Source organism: Hyaena hyaena, unplaced genomic scaffold (assembly GCF_003009895.1).
Source record: "Hyaena hyaena isolate Hyena2069 unplaced genomic scaffold, ASM300989v1 scaffold_20, whole genome shotgun sequence".
Lineage (NCBI taxonomy): Eukaryota > Metazoa > Chordata > Mammalia > Carnivora > Hyaenidae > Hyaena > Hyaena hyaena.
This window is the reverse complement of record NW_024080652.1, coordinates 1,164,162-1,180,419: the sequence shown is the minus strand read 5'-3', so window position 1 is coordinate 1,180,419 and position 16,258 is coordinate 1,164,162. Positions and strand designations below refer to the sequence as shown.

General features: G+C 57.5%; 1 protein-coding gene across 3 annotated transcripts; it reads right to left on the bottom strand.

Moving 5' to 3' along the window:
* Nucleotides 1-438: 438 nt before the first annotated feature.
* MAFK (MAF bZIP transcription factor K) lies at nucleotides 439-10,979 on the bottom strand. Of its 3 annotated transcripts, none has more exons than XM_039226110.1 (3): nucleotides 10,792-10,979; nucleotides 2,976-3,055; nucleotides 439-1,994 (listed from the first exon to the last, which is right to left on the bottom strand). In XM_039226110.1, exons 2-3 carry the CDS (start codon nucleotides 3,009-3,011, stop codon nucleotides 1,560-1,562), a joined length of 471 nt encoding a protein of 156 aa, XP_039082041.1. In that variant the 5' UTR covers nucleotides 3,012-3,055; nucleotides 10,792-10,979; the 3' UTR covers nucleotides 439-1,559. The 3 variants fall into 3 exon arrangements, with proteins under 3 accessions (XP_039082041.1, XP_039082039.1, XP_039082042.1); XM_039226108.1 differs by lacking the exon at nucleotides 10,792-10,979 and adding an exon at nucleotides 4,620-4,744; XM_039226111.1 differs by lacking the exon at nucleotides 10,792-10,979 and adding an exon at nucleotides 3,634-3,744.
* Between the last annotated feature and the right edge of the window lie 5,279 nt (nucleotides 10,980-16,258).

Below are 16,258 nucleotides of genomic sequence, written 5' to 3'. Positions count from 1 at the left end.
TGCTCGATTACGGATTTACAGTAAAAACAGGAAAAAAGTTACGAAAAATCTGTACGATAAAATGTGTATATAATTTTATATATATATATACTTTTCTCTCTTTTAAATATTTTCCCGTGGTCCTTATTGATATCCAATGTGGATTACCTACCATGGCTATGGTATCGACAGCTTTTTTTTTTTCTTTTTTTACACACTGGGCCTTTTGCTCCATAAGGATCCAGCACACCCTGGACCCCCCACCTTCCCCCAGGACGAGGACAAGGCTGAGGCCACACGGCAGTGCTGGAGGAGAGACCCAGACGTGTTCCATCAGGAGCTCGGGGCCATCTGTCCCACCTGGTCCTCCTCTTCCTGCACGGGCCCTCGCAGCTCTCTCGGGTCTCCCTAGCTGGCGGGGGGGGGGGGGGGGGGGGGGGGGGGGGGGGGGGGGGGGGGCAGGCCAAGAGGAAGCCGGAAGCCCAGCAAAGGTCACCGAGGTCATCAGGGGCTCCAAGTGTCAGAAAGAAAGAGCAGGTGAAAGTTTCAGGCGAGGAATAAGCACCAAGGTGGCTGTGTCCCCTTGTCCTCTGCACAGACAGACTGCCCAGGCGCCCTCAGAAGGCAGGTCCTGGCCCGGTGCCTCAAGTTGTCTCCTCAGCCATCACACCCTCTTCACCTCGGACTCCACCCGTCCTTGCTGCGGCGGGGCGGGGCATTCCGAGGCAGGGAGGCAGGGAACAGGCAGGGAACACTCTGCTTCTGCCCCCAGACCCTGCCCTGCCTCCCTGCGCAGGGCTCCCAGCCAGCTCCCCAGTGGGACCTCCCTAGGGTCACTCCCGGAGGGGGACAACCCCAGCCCTTGGGCAGCTCTCTGCACATGGACCCCGGAGGCCCCAAAGTGACTGCTCACATCAACCTGCCCTCCGAGGCTCTGTGCTGCCGGCGCAACGGTGTGACGGCAGGTGGCCCCCAGGCGCATGTGCACAGTCCTCCAGCTGCGGGCCCGGGCCCCCCCCCCAGCCCCAAACGCCTCACAGGCGCAGCCGTCTGGTGAGGCTGAAGCAGGGTCAGAGTGCTGCTCATCACCAGGGACTAACGGTCCCTCCTGGGGCACCAGAGCTCAGTCAGGGCAGGAAGGGGGTCCCGCACCAGCCACCAGAACACCGCCGGCCACTCCTGGGTGGGGTGGAAGGCAGAGCCCCTGCCACCTGGGCCACAGGACCCGGAATCTTCTGAGGACCTTCCCTCCAAACATCCTGACTCCCCCTGGCACGAGACACACACCCCTGGAAACCATCTGGAGAGCACGGGCAGGCCCGGAGAGGGGCCAGGTGCATGCGTGTGCGTGTGCATGTGCGCGTGCGTGCGGGAAGGCATGTGACACGGTCTCATGAGAGCCCGTCTGCAGCCGGCACCCGCAGCCTCGTCCCCGCCGGGGGTCTGCGCTCCGACTCGGGTGCCAGGGGTCCGTTCCCCATGGACCCTCTGATGGGCACCAGGGAGGTGCCAGCCACCGCCCCCGCCCGCCCAGACACTGTCCGCCCCCTCCGGCGCCCCCCCCCCCCCGCGGCTGGCCACTAGGAGGCAGCCGAGAAGGGCACGGAGGTGGAGGAGATGTCAGCGGACTTGACGATGGTGATGACGCTGGTGGTGGCCACCTTGGTGGGGGTGACGGGCCCACGCGCCACGGTGCGGGCGAAGGTCTGCAGGGCCTCGTACTTGGAGCGCAGCGCGTCGAGCTCCAGCTTCATGCTGCTGTTCTCCCGGGCCAGCTTCTCCACCTCCTGCTGTAGCTCCACCCGCTGCCGCTCCAGCTCCTCCTTCTGCGTCACCCGCTTGATGCGGCAGCTGGCAGCGTAGCCGCGGTTCTTGAGCGTGCGCCGGCGCTGCTTCAGGCGGACCACCTCCTCCTTGGTGAGGCCCCGCAGGTGCTGGTTCAGCTCCCGCACTGACATGGACACCAGCTCGTCATCGCTGAGCACCGGGGCGTTCTCACCCGCCTCCTTCTTGACCTGCGGGGGCCGCGGCATGGCGGTCAGCACGGAGGCGTAGGCACGCCTGGGACGGGGTGGCGGGAAGGCCCTCAGAGGGCAGCTTGGCACATCTACGCCAGAGCAAAGCCACGCACCTGCCAGGCAGCAGAAAGACCTCTGTGCCTCCCAAGCCAGCCTTCACGCCTCCGTCAGGGAAGCGGAGACAGTCATTGGGGGGCCTACTGACGTCACGCAGGCAGAATGCAGGGGGGTTCCCTGACGGGTCCCCGGCTACACCTGGCAATCACCTGGTTACCACCAGCTGCCCAGAACGTGTGAGGTCACGGCCCACGTGTGTGCTGCACCCCGTGACCCTCCAGCACCCGGTACAGGGCCCACACAGGCAGGGGAGCAAGAGGAAGGCAGAGCAGCCCATCCTCCCGTACCCCTTGGACCAAGTGGGACCTCAGAAGGGGCTTGGATGTGCACGGCCCACGGATGCACGGAGGGTCCACTCTCCTACCAGACCCGGCTCTGCCACTGAGACGAGATAGCCAACCCGGGATCCCTCGCCGGCCTCAGGAGCTAGGAGGGCCCAGGGGGGGAGCACGCTGGGCACGGCCAGAGTCAGGCCCCACGATCTGGAGGGGCGAGGGTCACACATGCCCTGCCAGCGGTTCTGTAGGACGGGGGACACACTGCCCACCCCTGGTTGCCGGGAACGAGCACATCCTGGCAGAAGGGATCCACACCTGCCACTCCCTCCCAAGAAGCCACCCCCCCTTCCCCTGCCGACCACCAGAGCCCGCATCTCCTGAGGCCACACTCCCCAATTCTGTCACCACCACCCTGTGACACCTCTGCTGGCCGACAGCCCCCACTTGATTCCAGGGGACAGGGCTTCCCTCTTCACACTCAAGGCAATCATGGAAAGGAGGGGCTTGCTGGGGCTGGAACAGACCTTTCCCATGCCTGAGTCCGAGGCAGAAATGGGGTCTGCTCACCCCCACCCCCACTTACCTTTAACGCCTTGTTTGGTTTGGGATTAGTCGTCATAACCTGGGCACGGTCACCCGAACAGAAGGGCTTGGAAACTGGATCTAGGAAATCAGACAAGAAACAGAAATGAGTGAGGTTAAGTCCCGGACAGGCTGGGGACAGGGCCTGTAGCCATCACAAGTGACCTGAAGAGGGGATATCCCCACCACAGAGAAGCTGCAAGGAGGCTCCCCGCAGGGTAGGCACCCTGGCCGCACTGCCCAGTCCAGCCTTAGCCCACGGAACAACCCGGACCCACCCTGGCCCCCGCACAACTGTCCGTACTACCCCCGCCCTCCCAGGCCCGTGCCGCCGTGCCTGGGGGGCACCAGGCCTGAGAGGCTGTTGCTTCCTGTCCCGACTCTCCCTCTGAGCTGAGCCGCTGGCACCTTCGAGGCACAGGGTGCCGCGCTTGAAGAGCCAGAGTGCGCAGCCCCAAAGCCCCCTCCCGGGAACGGCCTCACCTAGCACCTGAGGGCCACCGCTGGCCCCCAGGATGGCCCCCGCCCTGGCAAGAGCCCCCGTTACCACCCCTGACCCGGACTGGCTCCAGAGAGGAAGGACCCCTACAGGGAGCCCCCTCCTGTGCCCAGCACACCCCTAGGGATGGATGCAGCTCCACCCTCCCCAGCGGACCTACCTCCGCCAAGGGCACTGCAGCTGTGACATCACCGCCCCCCAGGATGCCCCACAGCCCTGACCTGAGGCCCGCAGGATCTGGGAGGCAGGAGTCGCCACTTCGCGAGCTCACCGACTGTCTGGCGGGAGCCTTCCCCGCCGCCCGCCAGCCCCCACTGCTGCCCGCCCTTCTGGTTTTGGCGTCTGCATTGTGTCACACATTCTAATCATTCATGAAAAAGCCAGCCAAAGCATCCCAAGCATGATTCCCCTCTGATAGTTGCCATGGCGACCTTGGGAAGTAGCCAACCCCTGATGGTCGTCATGGAAACGAAGAAGCCCACAGCAACAATGGCTTTGGGCAGGCCAGTGCAGACATCACAGGTTGTGGGACAGTAAACAAACCCGTGTGCCCCAGCGGCCGGGGAGACGGGAGGGGCCCAGGCTCTGGACTTGCTGACACACTCTGTCACTGGCTTAGGAACCAGGGTCCACGTTCCAAACGCCAGGCAAAGTGAACGAGCGGAGACAGCATCAGAAAATGCACAGGGGAATGGGGGAGGCCTGGGCCTGAGACGGAGCCACAGCAAAGCCTCCCATCCTGGGGGCGAGTGGGACTCCTCAGGCCGACGGTGTCCACTCTGCCCTCCTTCACCCACAGCCGCGGCACCCATGGTATAGCAGAGCCTAGACCTCACCCGTCCCCCACCAGCCTGGCTCACTGTCGCCCCTGGCAACATGGCCACTCTTCTGGGCACCAACGATGGAAGATGGAGAGCAGGACAGCAGCAGGCGGGGCCAGGTATCCCCTCAGGAGGCTCCTGGCTCCTCTGTGCCGCCCCCCCGCCAAGTTCGGGAGATTTGATGCGCTACAGCACAGGGCTGACCCCGGCAGCAAGCAGAAGCTGCTTCCTGACAGTGGCCTGACCCCCAGCATCCACAGGGGTGCGACAGACCCGAGAGCCCCTCCCTCTGGGTGCCAGGGTCAGACCGTGCTGGAGAAGCCACCTGGAGGGCCGGCGGAGCCATGAGAAACTTTTCCACGGGAGCAGGAGGGGTGGCCGGCTGTCATTCCAGCACACGTCAGCGCACAAGGGCCCGGAGCCGCCGGGGCATAGCTGTGCGGTGAGTCACGGCTGTTTATCCAGCGAGGAGCTCACATTCCCACAGACCCAAGGCCCTCCCACCCTGCCCTGCACGGACCGCCCAGTCTGCCCAGCCCCAGCACAGGAGGGACTCCACTCAGACTCCGACCCGACAGGGGTCTCTGGGCCTCACCCCCCGGTGATTGTGCCAGGCCGGCTGGGCCAGCAGCCAGGGCCACGTGCTGCATTTGGGGCAGGTGCACCTCCTCTGGGACTTTCCCTGTGTGACGGTGCATGGTGGGGAGGCCCAGGTAAGCAGGATGTGCGCAGCACCGGGCTCCGCGTCCCCCCTCCACTCAGAGCCCACGAGGGTCAGCTGGCTGCATCTGCACAGTCGAGGTCACCTGGGCAAAGCCCTATGTCCACCAGCTCTACACCCACCTCGCCCAGCTGCCTGGCCTTCTGGGGGCAGGACACAGAGAAGAGAGGGCCCCGGGGCCGCCTGGGCTCCAAGAAGGAGGGATGCCTCTTTGTGGGCAGGTGCCACACTGGGGTCTGACCTCTGCAGTTCTCAGACCTTCTGTTCAAGAACGTGAAGCCGAAGAGCAGATGGGAGTAAGTGGAGAGATGAGGCTAGGGAACAACCCTGCAAAGCGCTCTCTCAGTGGATCTTACTCTCTTCCTCTCAAAATGAAGGGATTGGAATCAGGGGCCCAGGGTTCTGTCCAGCTCAAGAAGGCCTCAGCCGGGCGGAGCGGGTGACGCAGGAAGACACCCTGCCTGGGGGGGGCTCCACTCTCAACCCCCAGGGCGCTGGGGCCTGTATCGGCACCCGTGAGAAGCCGAGCCCTGGGACAGGTGCGTAGGTCCCAGGCAGGGACGGGCGCTGTCCCACGGCCCCCACGGCCTCAGACAGGCCAGGTCTCGGCTCTTGCCCCCTCTTCAAGCACTCACCGTGCTGGACACCAGCGCCAACTGGTGGAAAGCAGGAGCGTCCTGCCCAAGAGGCACAGCGCACACCTGGGCTGCAGGTCCAGGGGCCCAGCTTCAGGGTCACAGAGTCGGCCCAGCCGTCCTTCCTGCGTGACCTCAGTACACGGGGAGAAAGGGCACCAGTGCTCACCTCCACCCAAGCCACACGAGGTCCGTGCAGTAGTGACCTGAGGTCACTTCACGCACAAAAGGCAAAAACCTGGCAGTTTGCTTCCGGAAACAGGTTCAGAGGGAAGTTTCGGGTGTGTGACGGTTTGTAAAACAAAGAAATTTAAAACAACTGCCCTGAAACATGTATTTATAAACCACTGCACCTCAGGCCACCTCCATGGTCACCACAGTGCACACAGGAAGGACTGTGTTCTGAGTCTCGGGGGGAATCGAGCCAGGGTTAGAGGCCACAGCCGGATCGGCTGGGCAGGGGCGCTGGTGATGCGGCCTCCCCACCACCGCGGGCCAGACACCACACTGCTGTACGGAAGATCACCCATGCCCTGCAGCTTCCCCAGAGGACGCTCCAGCCATCGGATCCCGCAACCATTGGTTACCGACATTCCGGCCACATCATGCTCACACACAGCCTGCGCTCTCCCCACCGGCTTCTCCACCAGCTGGTTGGGTTCCCCGAGTGGCCCCGTGGCCAGAGCCAGGCGGGGACCCCGGAAGGCGGGTGGGCGTCCTCTGCACCTGCTGTCCTGCCCAGTGAGAGTCCCGACACCCCTCTCCCATCACCCCCCAGAAGCTGCATCTCTAACTTGCAACACCTTGCAGGTGACCACTTCCCCAACTGAAGAGACTGGTTTTCAGCCCGATGTCAGAAACTTCTGACGCGCACCTAAATGAGGTTAACAGCTCTAAGAGACACGTGCCAGCAGCCCAGACAGGACTCAGCTCTGGGGACTGCACAGTTTAGAGTAAGCTGGGGAGCCGGTGCCGGCCCTCCCTTCTGGGCCAGGAGTTCAGTTTGGCAGTCTGGAACCGCCCTTCCTGAGGCCAGGACCTCACACCCTCTACCCCCAGCAAACATGTACAGCTTGCCCGCTGTCTGATTCAGCTCATCTGGGGCGATTCACGGCCCCAGGTCATCCCCACTGTGCTCTGGCCCTTGCAGGGCTGGACCCAGGCTCGGGGCCTGGGGGAAGGGGAGGCACACTTTCTCCACAGCCAGGTGGCTGATGGGAGCAACAGCTGGGCTCAAACAGCCCTAGGTCTAGATGGTGCGGCAGCAAATGGGGTCCGGAGTCCCGCAGGGCTCTTAGCTTAGCTCTGTTAGATAGCCTAGACAGTGAGCTTCGCATGCACATGAAGCCACAGCTCTGGCACGGAGCGGGGTGGTCTCTCAGAAAACACTCATTCCTGTTCAGTGCGAGTGAAGGCGCCCGCCACTCCCCGGGCCCGCTGCACTAGGCCTTCCCAGGGTGGCCGACCCAGGCGGAGGGAGGAGGGCAGGAGACAAACAGGAAGGGAGGAAGGGGTTCTGTCCTGGAGCAGGCCTCCCACTCCCCGCACAGGGTACAAACCCCAAAGACAAAGCCACACTGATGTGACTGCCTCTGTCCTGGGGGGTGCGGGGGGGGGGGCGCTGAGTGCCCCTCCCACCAGCTGCACAGTGGGCCGCCACAGGACGCACCTGCCCCTGGAGCCAAGGTCAGCATGGCCAGCATGCCCCACGAGCTGATGCCTCACCCGACTGAAAGCGGGCCCCGGGGGGACCAGGAGGGCTCCCACGTCCCTCCTGCTCCAGACACTGGATGTCCGTGTCCCGTCCAACCCCCTCGCCATGGGGGGTGAGTCCCGCCACTGCTTGCTGGGCCCCCAAGCCGCCCGGCCCACACCCTCCCACAGGGCACGACTGTCTGCCTGGCTTGGAGGACGTCTGGTCACCTTGCGCTTGCAGTTCGAGGAAGCTGTGTCATCCTGGCTCTGTCCAGAGGTGACTCAGGCGGCTGTTCGGCTGACAGCAGGCTGAACGCCTCACCTCCCCGGCCACGCCCTGGCCCTCCACTGGGTGGTTTGGTATCCAGGCTCCCCTCTGGGGTTCTGGTCGGTCCACAGCCGCCCAGGGGCTCCACCAGACCCAACCTCCACGTGCAGCCAGGGTGAAACAGATGGCATGTCTGACAGGGCCCAGAGACCCGCCCTGTCCTCACACCCACCCTCCTCCTGTGTCCCCAGCTCAGGTGATGACCCGTCACGCCATTCATGCAGAAACCCCCCAAGACCTCGATCCCCCTTGCCACGGCCACCTGACGAGCCGGGCCTGCTGGCCTCAGTCCTCCTGGCTTTCTCTGTCCGGACCTCTGTCCCTCAAATGTAACGCCTCAGGGTGGGCAGAACCCCCAGCTCTGAGTCCCTCCTGAGCTCCTCACTGCCTGGACCACCTGTCGCATTCCAAGCCTTCACCTCTGGCTTCTGGAGCCTCCCCATCGGACTATGCTGGGCTCCCACCCTCCTCCCACAACCCCAACCCTTGCTTCACCCAAAGCTTCCCCCCGCCCCGCCCCGTGGTAGAAAGACACCCTCTCCTGAGCCCATGTCAAGGGCTGCACCTAAGAGTTGATCCTGATCTTTCCATCCAAGGGTTGCTTCCCTCGCTGGATGGAGGGCAGGGGATGTTCTTAGCTACACCTGCTCACCGCACCACCTGGCAAGGGAAAGGCATGCTGCCTGAGCATGTGTGTCAGCACCGCACCCAAGGGCAGGGGTTCTGGGAGCCTCAGTCCCTCTCCAGCCTCCCCTCATCCAGGGCAGCTGACAGGCAGCAAAGAAAATCAGGTGGGGTGCCCCCCAGATCCCGGATGTTGGACTCTGTGGCCACAGGCCAGGTACAGAGGCCTCAGGCTCGGTGTCCTCATCTAAAATGGGTGGGGCGGGGGCGGGGGGACGGGTAGTGTACGGCACGATCCCTACATCACTTCTACCTGCTCTGAAGTACTATGATTTGAAGAAAACACTTTTTATTTCCTGAAACTGTAAGAAAGAGGAAACACGACTTACAAAAAGCAAAAGTAAACACGGGAGCAATGCATCTTCCATCAGCAGGGAGCAGGGAGGCGGGGAGCAGAGGGGAGGGTGAGTCACTGTTTACTGCTCGGAGGAGCAGCCACACAGAGAACGCTCACAGCTGCCCGGTTCCATTTCCCGTGTGGACTGGCCCCTGAAGCCAGAAAGGCCACTCCAGAAACCTTTAGACTCAGGAGCAGCCAGGACACAGGCAGGACTGGTCGGCTGCCTGAGACGATAAACAGACTCTACGGTTACCAGAGCCCCGAGAGTGACAGCGCGTAGGGCGGTGGACAAACGCACGGAGACGCCCGGAAAGTGACCTCGCTCAGCGGCAGCTGGGGTGCTGGAGACGGGTCTGGAACATAGCAAGTCCCGGAACCAACTTCCCTGAGGAGCCCCGATTCAACTCCCATTTTTAGCAACCACCTTGAAAGTGAGTGTGGCTGAACTTGGAACGCGTCCCTTAAAGTCCAGCTCTGTTCAAGCGTGGAAGGCAAGTGAGCTCCAGAGAGAAGGCTTCCTTTGTGTTTTCGAGTTAGTAAACTATTTTGGAACCACAAGAGATCCTGGTGTAAGTTCTAAAAGCAGACTCTCTCAAGGTGCTCAAACGCACACATTCCCACTGGCTTATCCTAGGAAGTTCTCCCAAAGCTGTCAGCTGCCCACAAAGCAACAGAGGGTGGCAGGTGTGCCTCCTCCACCAGCACAGCCCACCTTCCGCCTCCAGACCCCTCCCACCTGCTTAGACGGACACTTTCAAAAGCCCCACCCCAGAAGGCATCAGATTGGAGCCGTCCCTGCAGGAAGCTGCCCTTTATCAAGATACCTGTGCAGTGAGGTCTATAACAGCAAATCGTAACCGACGCCACTAAGGGAGAAAGGGCAGCGCAACTGGACACGCAAGCCACACTTTCGGGAACCCAATGACTCTATCTGCTGTGCGGGATGTGGGTGTTCGGGGCGTGGGTGTTTGAGACCAGGGGGCTTCCTGGGGCCAGGCACCTGGTGAGGAAAGGTGGCCGAGCCCGGCGCTCTTCCACACTCAAAGACCGTTCAGCAGTGGAGCACTTCTGCCCTGGCCACAAGAGCAGTGTGAGAGGTAAACAGCAGCACAGTCATTAATACAGCACAGAGAGCAGGGACTTCCAGCGGCCCCAGACACCAACTCCCCCAATGTTGAGCCTTTGTCAGAGACTCCACAACACGTGGCGGGGCAGCAGATCAGAGACAGCAGGCAGGGCGGTTTGTTTTACCTAAGGGAGACCTAGGTGGAGAGCGACGCATTTCCTGTACCGTGCCCAGGCTCCCGGAAAGGTGTGCGGAAGCCAGCACCCTGGCACACAGTTTCCCGAGCTCGGCAGGATCACAGAGGAACCCGCGAGGTTACTTAGAAAAGATGGAGACCCCCACTCACCGATGAGGAAACCGAGGCGCACGGGCCACGAGGTTCAGGGGAAGGGACACGTTCGCCCTATCCCCCTTCCCACCCAAAGCTTCCACATCAGGGCCTCCCTCCGGGGAACCCCTGACAGGTCAGCTGCTCAGAACGTGACATCGGTCATGAGTCCCCTTCTTCTTGCCCTCCCGCCCCCTCCCCCCGAGCGCGGGTGGGAAGCCACCGCAGGGCAGCAACCGCCGAGCCAGCGGAAGCACCCAAGTGGACGCGGCCGGGTGGGCCCCGCGCGACCACGCGCTCCCCTGCACGTGGCCGTTTATTTTCGCCCCCGCCTTCCCGCCTCGCAGCGGATCTCCGCGGGCTCAGGCGAAGCAGGTGGGGAGGGCAGACAGGGCGCGCCGGGCCCGCCAGAAAGCCCGCGACCCCCAGCCCGTCCCCCTGGAGGGACCACCGCCTCTGGCTCCGGCAAGTGGCGGGCAAGGGTCGAGGGCGCGCTCCCGGGCCTGAGAAAGAAGAGCCCCTGCCCGCGCGGCGCGTTCGCGGTTGGGCACCTGACGGCAGGTGCGCGGGCCGGGGTCTCGGGGTCCCGCCCAACTTCGCCGCGGGTCTGAGGCGGCGGTGACTCAGCTGCGCGAGGTCCGGACCCGCCCCCGCCTCGGCCCCTCAGCCCCCTGCCCGGCCCGGCCCGGCCGCTCCTCACCTGGCGTCGCGCGGGGGGGCGCGGGCGCGCGGCGGCTCCTCGCGGGCACGCGCTCTCCTCGCGCTCGCGCTCACTCTCGCGTTTCCTCTCGGCCGCCGCCTCCGCCGCGCGCTGGGGCTCCGACTTCGCGAAGAACAACAAGTCCCCCCCGCCGCCCGCCGCCCGCCGCCAGCCCGCCCGCCCGGCTCCCCAGCATCTGACACCGCTTCCGGGATCGGCGTCGGCGCGCGTCACGCCGCCCCGCCCATCGCGCGCCGCCGCCCGCGGCCCCTCCCACCGCGCGCCGCCCGGCCCGCCCCTCGGCTCCGCCCATGGATCGGCCCCGCCCCTCGTCGGCCCTACTGCGGCCCCTCGGGCGCCACCCGGGTCGTTGTTCTGGATAATGTAGTGTCGCGGCTGTGGGAGCAGCCGGCTCGCCGCCCCACACGCCTGCACCTGTGCCCACAGGTGTCGAGGGCCCCGCGTGGTGACAGTCGTCAGGCTGAGGAAAACTGCCCGGGAGCACCCCTGTTGCCCACAACAGCGCGCCTTGGACTCGTTGCTCTCCTCCCAGAGCCCCAAGTCCCTGGATGGTCCGGCGCGCAGGCCCTCAGCCCCATCAGAGCCCTGGGGAGACCCCATGGGAGCAAGGGCTTCGCAAAGGGAGTCAAGCGGGAGTTCGCTCTTTGGAGACGGTGCCCTCGACGCTAGCCGTCTATCACAGGAGATGAGTGGATGCATCGCAGGCCCCGCCTCCCTGTCCAAGGACTAGCAGGCCCCGCAAATGAGGAAAGGGCACCTGGCATTGCCTCCGCCCCGGCCTTGGACATCCCCATGGATTTCTCTTTGGGTAAAAATAATTCTTTCTCTTTTATAGGAAAAACAACAAGATAAAATGGTAATAAGTGACTTCCAACCACAGCCTCAATGTGAAGGGTTCGGAAACCCAGAAGCCTGGGGAATGGTGTCCAGCTGAAACCCCAACTCATGGTTGCAGTGAGGAATCCCACGCCCAGCAAAGGTAGACATGGAAGGATGCTCTGGCCTCAGATCAGGGCCCAGTCCTCCAGGAGAGAGCAGCCTGGTCCTGTCCCAGGTAGAAGATGGAGCTGGAGAGGGGACCTCTCTGTCAAAATCCAAAACAAACAAGAGTTCAACCTTGCAAACTCCCTGACAGACAAAACCAGTTTGGTCATACCATGGAAGCAGAAGGTAGTTTATTTTGCGAGGCTAAGTTGACCCAAGTCATTTCTTGCTGTGCCTCTGAAAATCAGAAGCAAAGCTTAGTCTTTTTACCGAGGTTGAAGTAAAAGAGCCACTAGCCAATTCCCTGTCATTTAGGAAAGTTCTGATATGAAAACTGATCCCCGTGGAGAATGAACACTCTGCTTTCTCACCATGAGTCTGTTCTGTGAGGACACCCCCGCCCCGAGCCCATTCCATGTTCTGGTTTGAGTGCTCTTGGCTTTGCCAACTGTCTTTTTGGTGTGTGCACAATGAACTCGGTAAAGATGGCTTTGGCCATTCATCAGTTTTACTTCTGTTATGTAGGACTTTTGATATTTCATGGTGTCAGAAGTGGGATCCAAAAGAAGACACCCCTCCCCCAACACACACGTGTGCGCGCGCACACACACACACACACACACAGACCCTGAGGCTGTTGAGCAAACAGACCCTGGCATTTGCAGAGCCCACTGAGCTCACTACTTTCTTGCCAACCCTGAAGTGTGAAGGTGAGTCTCTGGATTCTGGGCTCTCTCTCTTAGGTTCTAAACTCTCCAGCTTTATTGTGCATACCTGCTCAGATGGCCAACGTGTTTGTGCGCAAGACTCTCTATTTGCATCCTATAAGGACCCTTTTGGAGCTGTGTTTTGGAGTCATTTTGTCTTTCAGCAAATTCTGCTTACCAATCTAAGGATGCATTCCATTTTCTCTGAATGTGTTTTTGAACAAGAAAAGGTATAAAGGAGTTGGGTTTTTGTTGGGTTTTGGGTGTTTTGGGTGTTTTCTGTAAGGGAAAAAAGAAGTAATTTTGTCTTAAATTAAAATGATTGTTCCAGAATAAGAAAGGAAAAAGATAGAACAAGATCTAAATGGTTAAAGAATGTTGCAGGTTTGTGGGAAAAGATCTTAAAAAAGAAATTTAATGTGTAGTCAACTTAAGATTGAAATGGATTTATTCAACTTAAGAAAAAAGAGAGAGGGGGGATGCCTGTGTGGCTCAGTTGATTAAGCGTCTGACTTCAGCTCAGGTCATGATCTCACTGTTCATGGGTTCGAGCTCCGCATCGGTCTCTGAGCTGACAGCTAGCTCAGAGCCTGGAGACTGTTTTAGATTCTGTATCTCCCTCTCTCTCTGGCCCTCCCCTGCTCATGCTGTCTCTCTCTCTCTCTGTCTCAGAAATAAATAACACATTTAAAAATTTAAAAAAAGAAATAGAGAGTTTTAGGAGAGCCTGTCTGGCTCAGTTGGTGGAGTATGCAATTCTTAATCTCGGGATTGTGAGTTCAAGCCCCATGTTGGGCATGGAGCCTACTTAAAGTTTTAAAAAATAAGAATTTTAATATCAAAAGTACACTGGTACAAAAGTAGAATTTGGTTTCTGCACTGTTAAACTCACAACTTTTTTTTTTTTAGATTATCAGTCCGCTCCTAACAAGAATTGTAAACAAAGGTTGTTCTGTACTTTTCGTGTATTTTGCCTACAAAGCAAAGATTCTGCATTTTATGAAAATAATTTCCTGTGCTTTACATCTTTACCAAGTCTTGGATTACATTAAAACAAAAAAACAAAAACAAAACTGAGTCTTCTCTATTAAAAGAACTGAGTTTCATTTTTGCAGCTCTGTAACTTTCTGTACCTGCCTCTGAAATTTTTAATTATCCCTTCGGTAGAAATGGATAACTAAGTACTGTACTGTTTTCACAGTGAACTTGGATCCTATTTGATCAGGTGTTTTAAATCTTTGGATATTTTTGACAAGCTTCTCAAATATCAAATTCTAAATGAGGTCCTTTTGACTCCAAACTAGTTTTGGGATTTTAAAAAGGGTCCGTAGACTATCTCAAAAGATTTGTTTTCTCTCCTTATAAAAGAGATGCCAAGTGAATTATGTTTTGTTACATTCCATGGGAAGCACTGTCAAATAAAAAGTGAAGTCTTTAGCTGATATTTGTATAAATATATGTTAGTCATATAAGCATTTCAGAAATTACCTGAAATTCTTAAAGTCTGACATGTCCTGCTATAAATTTTATCAGTCATAATTCAGGTTATTGTTTTAAAATGCATGTCACATAAAGTAACCAAATTTCTGGGGTAGGTGGGTGGCTCAGTCAGTTAAGTGTCAACTTCGGCTCGGGACATGATCTCAGGGTTTGTGAGTTCGAGCCCCACGTTGGGCTCTGTGCTGACAGCTCAGAGCCTGGAGCCTGCTTCACATTCTGTGTCTCCCTCTCTCTCTGCCCCTCCCCCACTTGCACTCTGTGTGTGTCTCTCTCTCTCAAAAATAAATAAACACTTAAATAAAAATAAAATAAAAAATAAAAAGTTTAAATAATTACCAAATTTCCTTGTCAAAGGCATTATAATGAACTCCCACCAGACCTTTAACCACGGCCATTTTTAAGCCTTTTGCCATTTACAGCCACCTACTGTTTTATTCTGATGCTTTTGCAAAAAATGTTGCTGCAAAACTGCTTCCTTTATAAAGACATTCATGGGAACAATCCTGACAAGCACTACAGAATGCAGGTTCTCTATAACCTCAAGACCATAGCGCTCAACTGAGTGAGAATTTCTGAAACTTAATGGAAAACTGATTGAGTCACAAAGCCGCCAGCCCAAGATGAAGCAAAACAAGAATTAATTACAAAACTCTGAACAAACTGATGGAGATGATTGTAATTTGGACGACTTCATTTACAGCATTGCTGGTTCTTGAATGTCTTGTTTTCCAGATGTAAAGGATCCGTTTCTCCTCTGTCTTAAGTTATCTGTGACTTACAACAATTTGGTAAAGTGTATCTTTGCAACAAAGGTTGAAACTTTTTTCTTTTTCTCCCCTGATTCCTCCAGAAATTAGAAAATCTTATTCTTTTTTTTTTCTTTAATTTTATTTCAGAGAGAGAGAGAGAGAGGGTGAGCAGGGGAGGGTCAGAGAGAGAGGGAGACCCAGAATCTGAAGCAGGCTTCAGGCTCCGAGCTGTCAAGCACAGAGCCCGACACAGGGCTCAAACCCATGAACCGTGAGATCATGACCTGAGCCAAAGTCAGATGCTTAACCGACTGAGCCACCCAGGTGCTCTGTTATTATTCTTTTTTTAAAATTGCTTCATTTTTTAATTAAATAGTCTGATTTTTCATGACAATATGTGTGTTTGCATAATTTCAAAAAAAATCTGTTCTCCCTATAACAGGACACAGCTGGCTTGGCTTCCTGGCCTGGAGACGCTTTTGAAAGTCTAATCTGAGTTCCCTTATGAAACATTTCAGCAAATCAGATTGAAAAGCACCTATAAGGTGGCCGCTGGGTGACTCAGTCGGTTAGGCATCTGACTTCAGCTCAGGTCATGATCTCACAGTTCACGGGTTCGAGCCCCACGTCAGGCTCTTCACTGACAGCTCAGAGCCTGGAGCCTTCTTCAGATTCTGGGTCTCCCTCTCTCTCTCTCTGCCCCTCCCGTGCTTGTGCGCACACGCGCACTCTCTCTCTCGCTCCCTCTCTCAGAAATAAATAAATAATGCTTTTTAAAAAGTGTCTATGTGATCAATCACTATTCCTCTGTACTTATATAAGTAATCATACCAAATTATTGGAACTAGTCTTAATTTGCAAGCAAATTAGTCTGTGATTATCTTTGATAGGAATGGAGGATGATTACAGGGAGAAAAAGTATGCTTCAATCATACGTCTCAGTGCATATCAGATTCTAGAGCTGTTTCTTGTCTTTGAGATTTTGTTTTCCACCTGTAAATTGGACTGGATCCTGAATTCTCCTAGTTTCCTCCAAAATTTGGCTAGAATGCTCCAAACTAACCTTTCCAATTCTCCCACTCTCTGGACTCAGAATCATTACGAAACTAAAACCAACCTTTGCCCAACGTGGGACAAGTCGCTATCAACTCCAGAGAACTCACACAACAGCTCGTGTGTGAATGGCTACCGTGCCTGCTGCCGTGTGGCTGCTCGGAGGGTCCCCAGTCCCACGCAGGCTACCAGCCAGAAAAAGGGGTCAGATTACCACTGCCTGCTCACGGTTCATCTGAAGATTCTCCAACCCTGATATGGACAAGCTCAACTGGCTGCTCTCCAAACTAAAGAACCGAATTTATAATTTGCTTGAAGTAGTAACCTTTTAGTTTTGTTTCCAGAGAAATGTGTGTCGTTAGATGACCTGATTGCTCACATTGTTGGGGGACCCGATTTAGACGTGAGCCCACCTGCAGCCCTGGCTCCTGAAATATGACACCTTCACATTCA

Excerpts from the sequence above, each read along its gene's own strand:
- MAFK (XM_039226108.1), bottom strand. The coding sequence starts at position 4,683 with ATGACAGCCGGCCACCCCTCCTGCTCCCGTGGAAAAGTTTCTCATGGC. Across the intron at positions 3,056-4,619 it reads TGGCTCCGCCGGCCCTCCAG|ATCCAGTTTCCAAGCCCTTC; the intron begins GTGGCTTCTCCA and ends CTGATTTCCTAG. Across the intron at positions 1,995-2,975 it reads AACCAAACAAGGCGTTAAAG|GTCAAGAAGGAGGCGGGTGA; the intron begins GTAAGTGGGGGT and ends CGGCCCCCGCAG.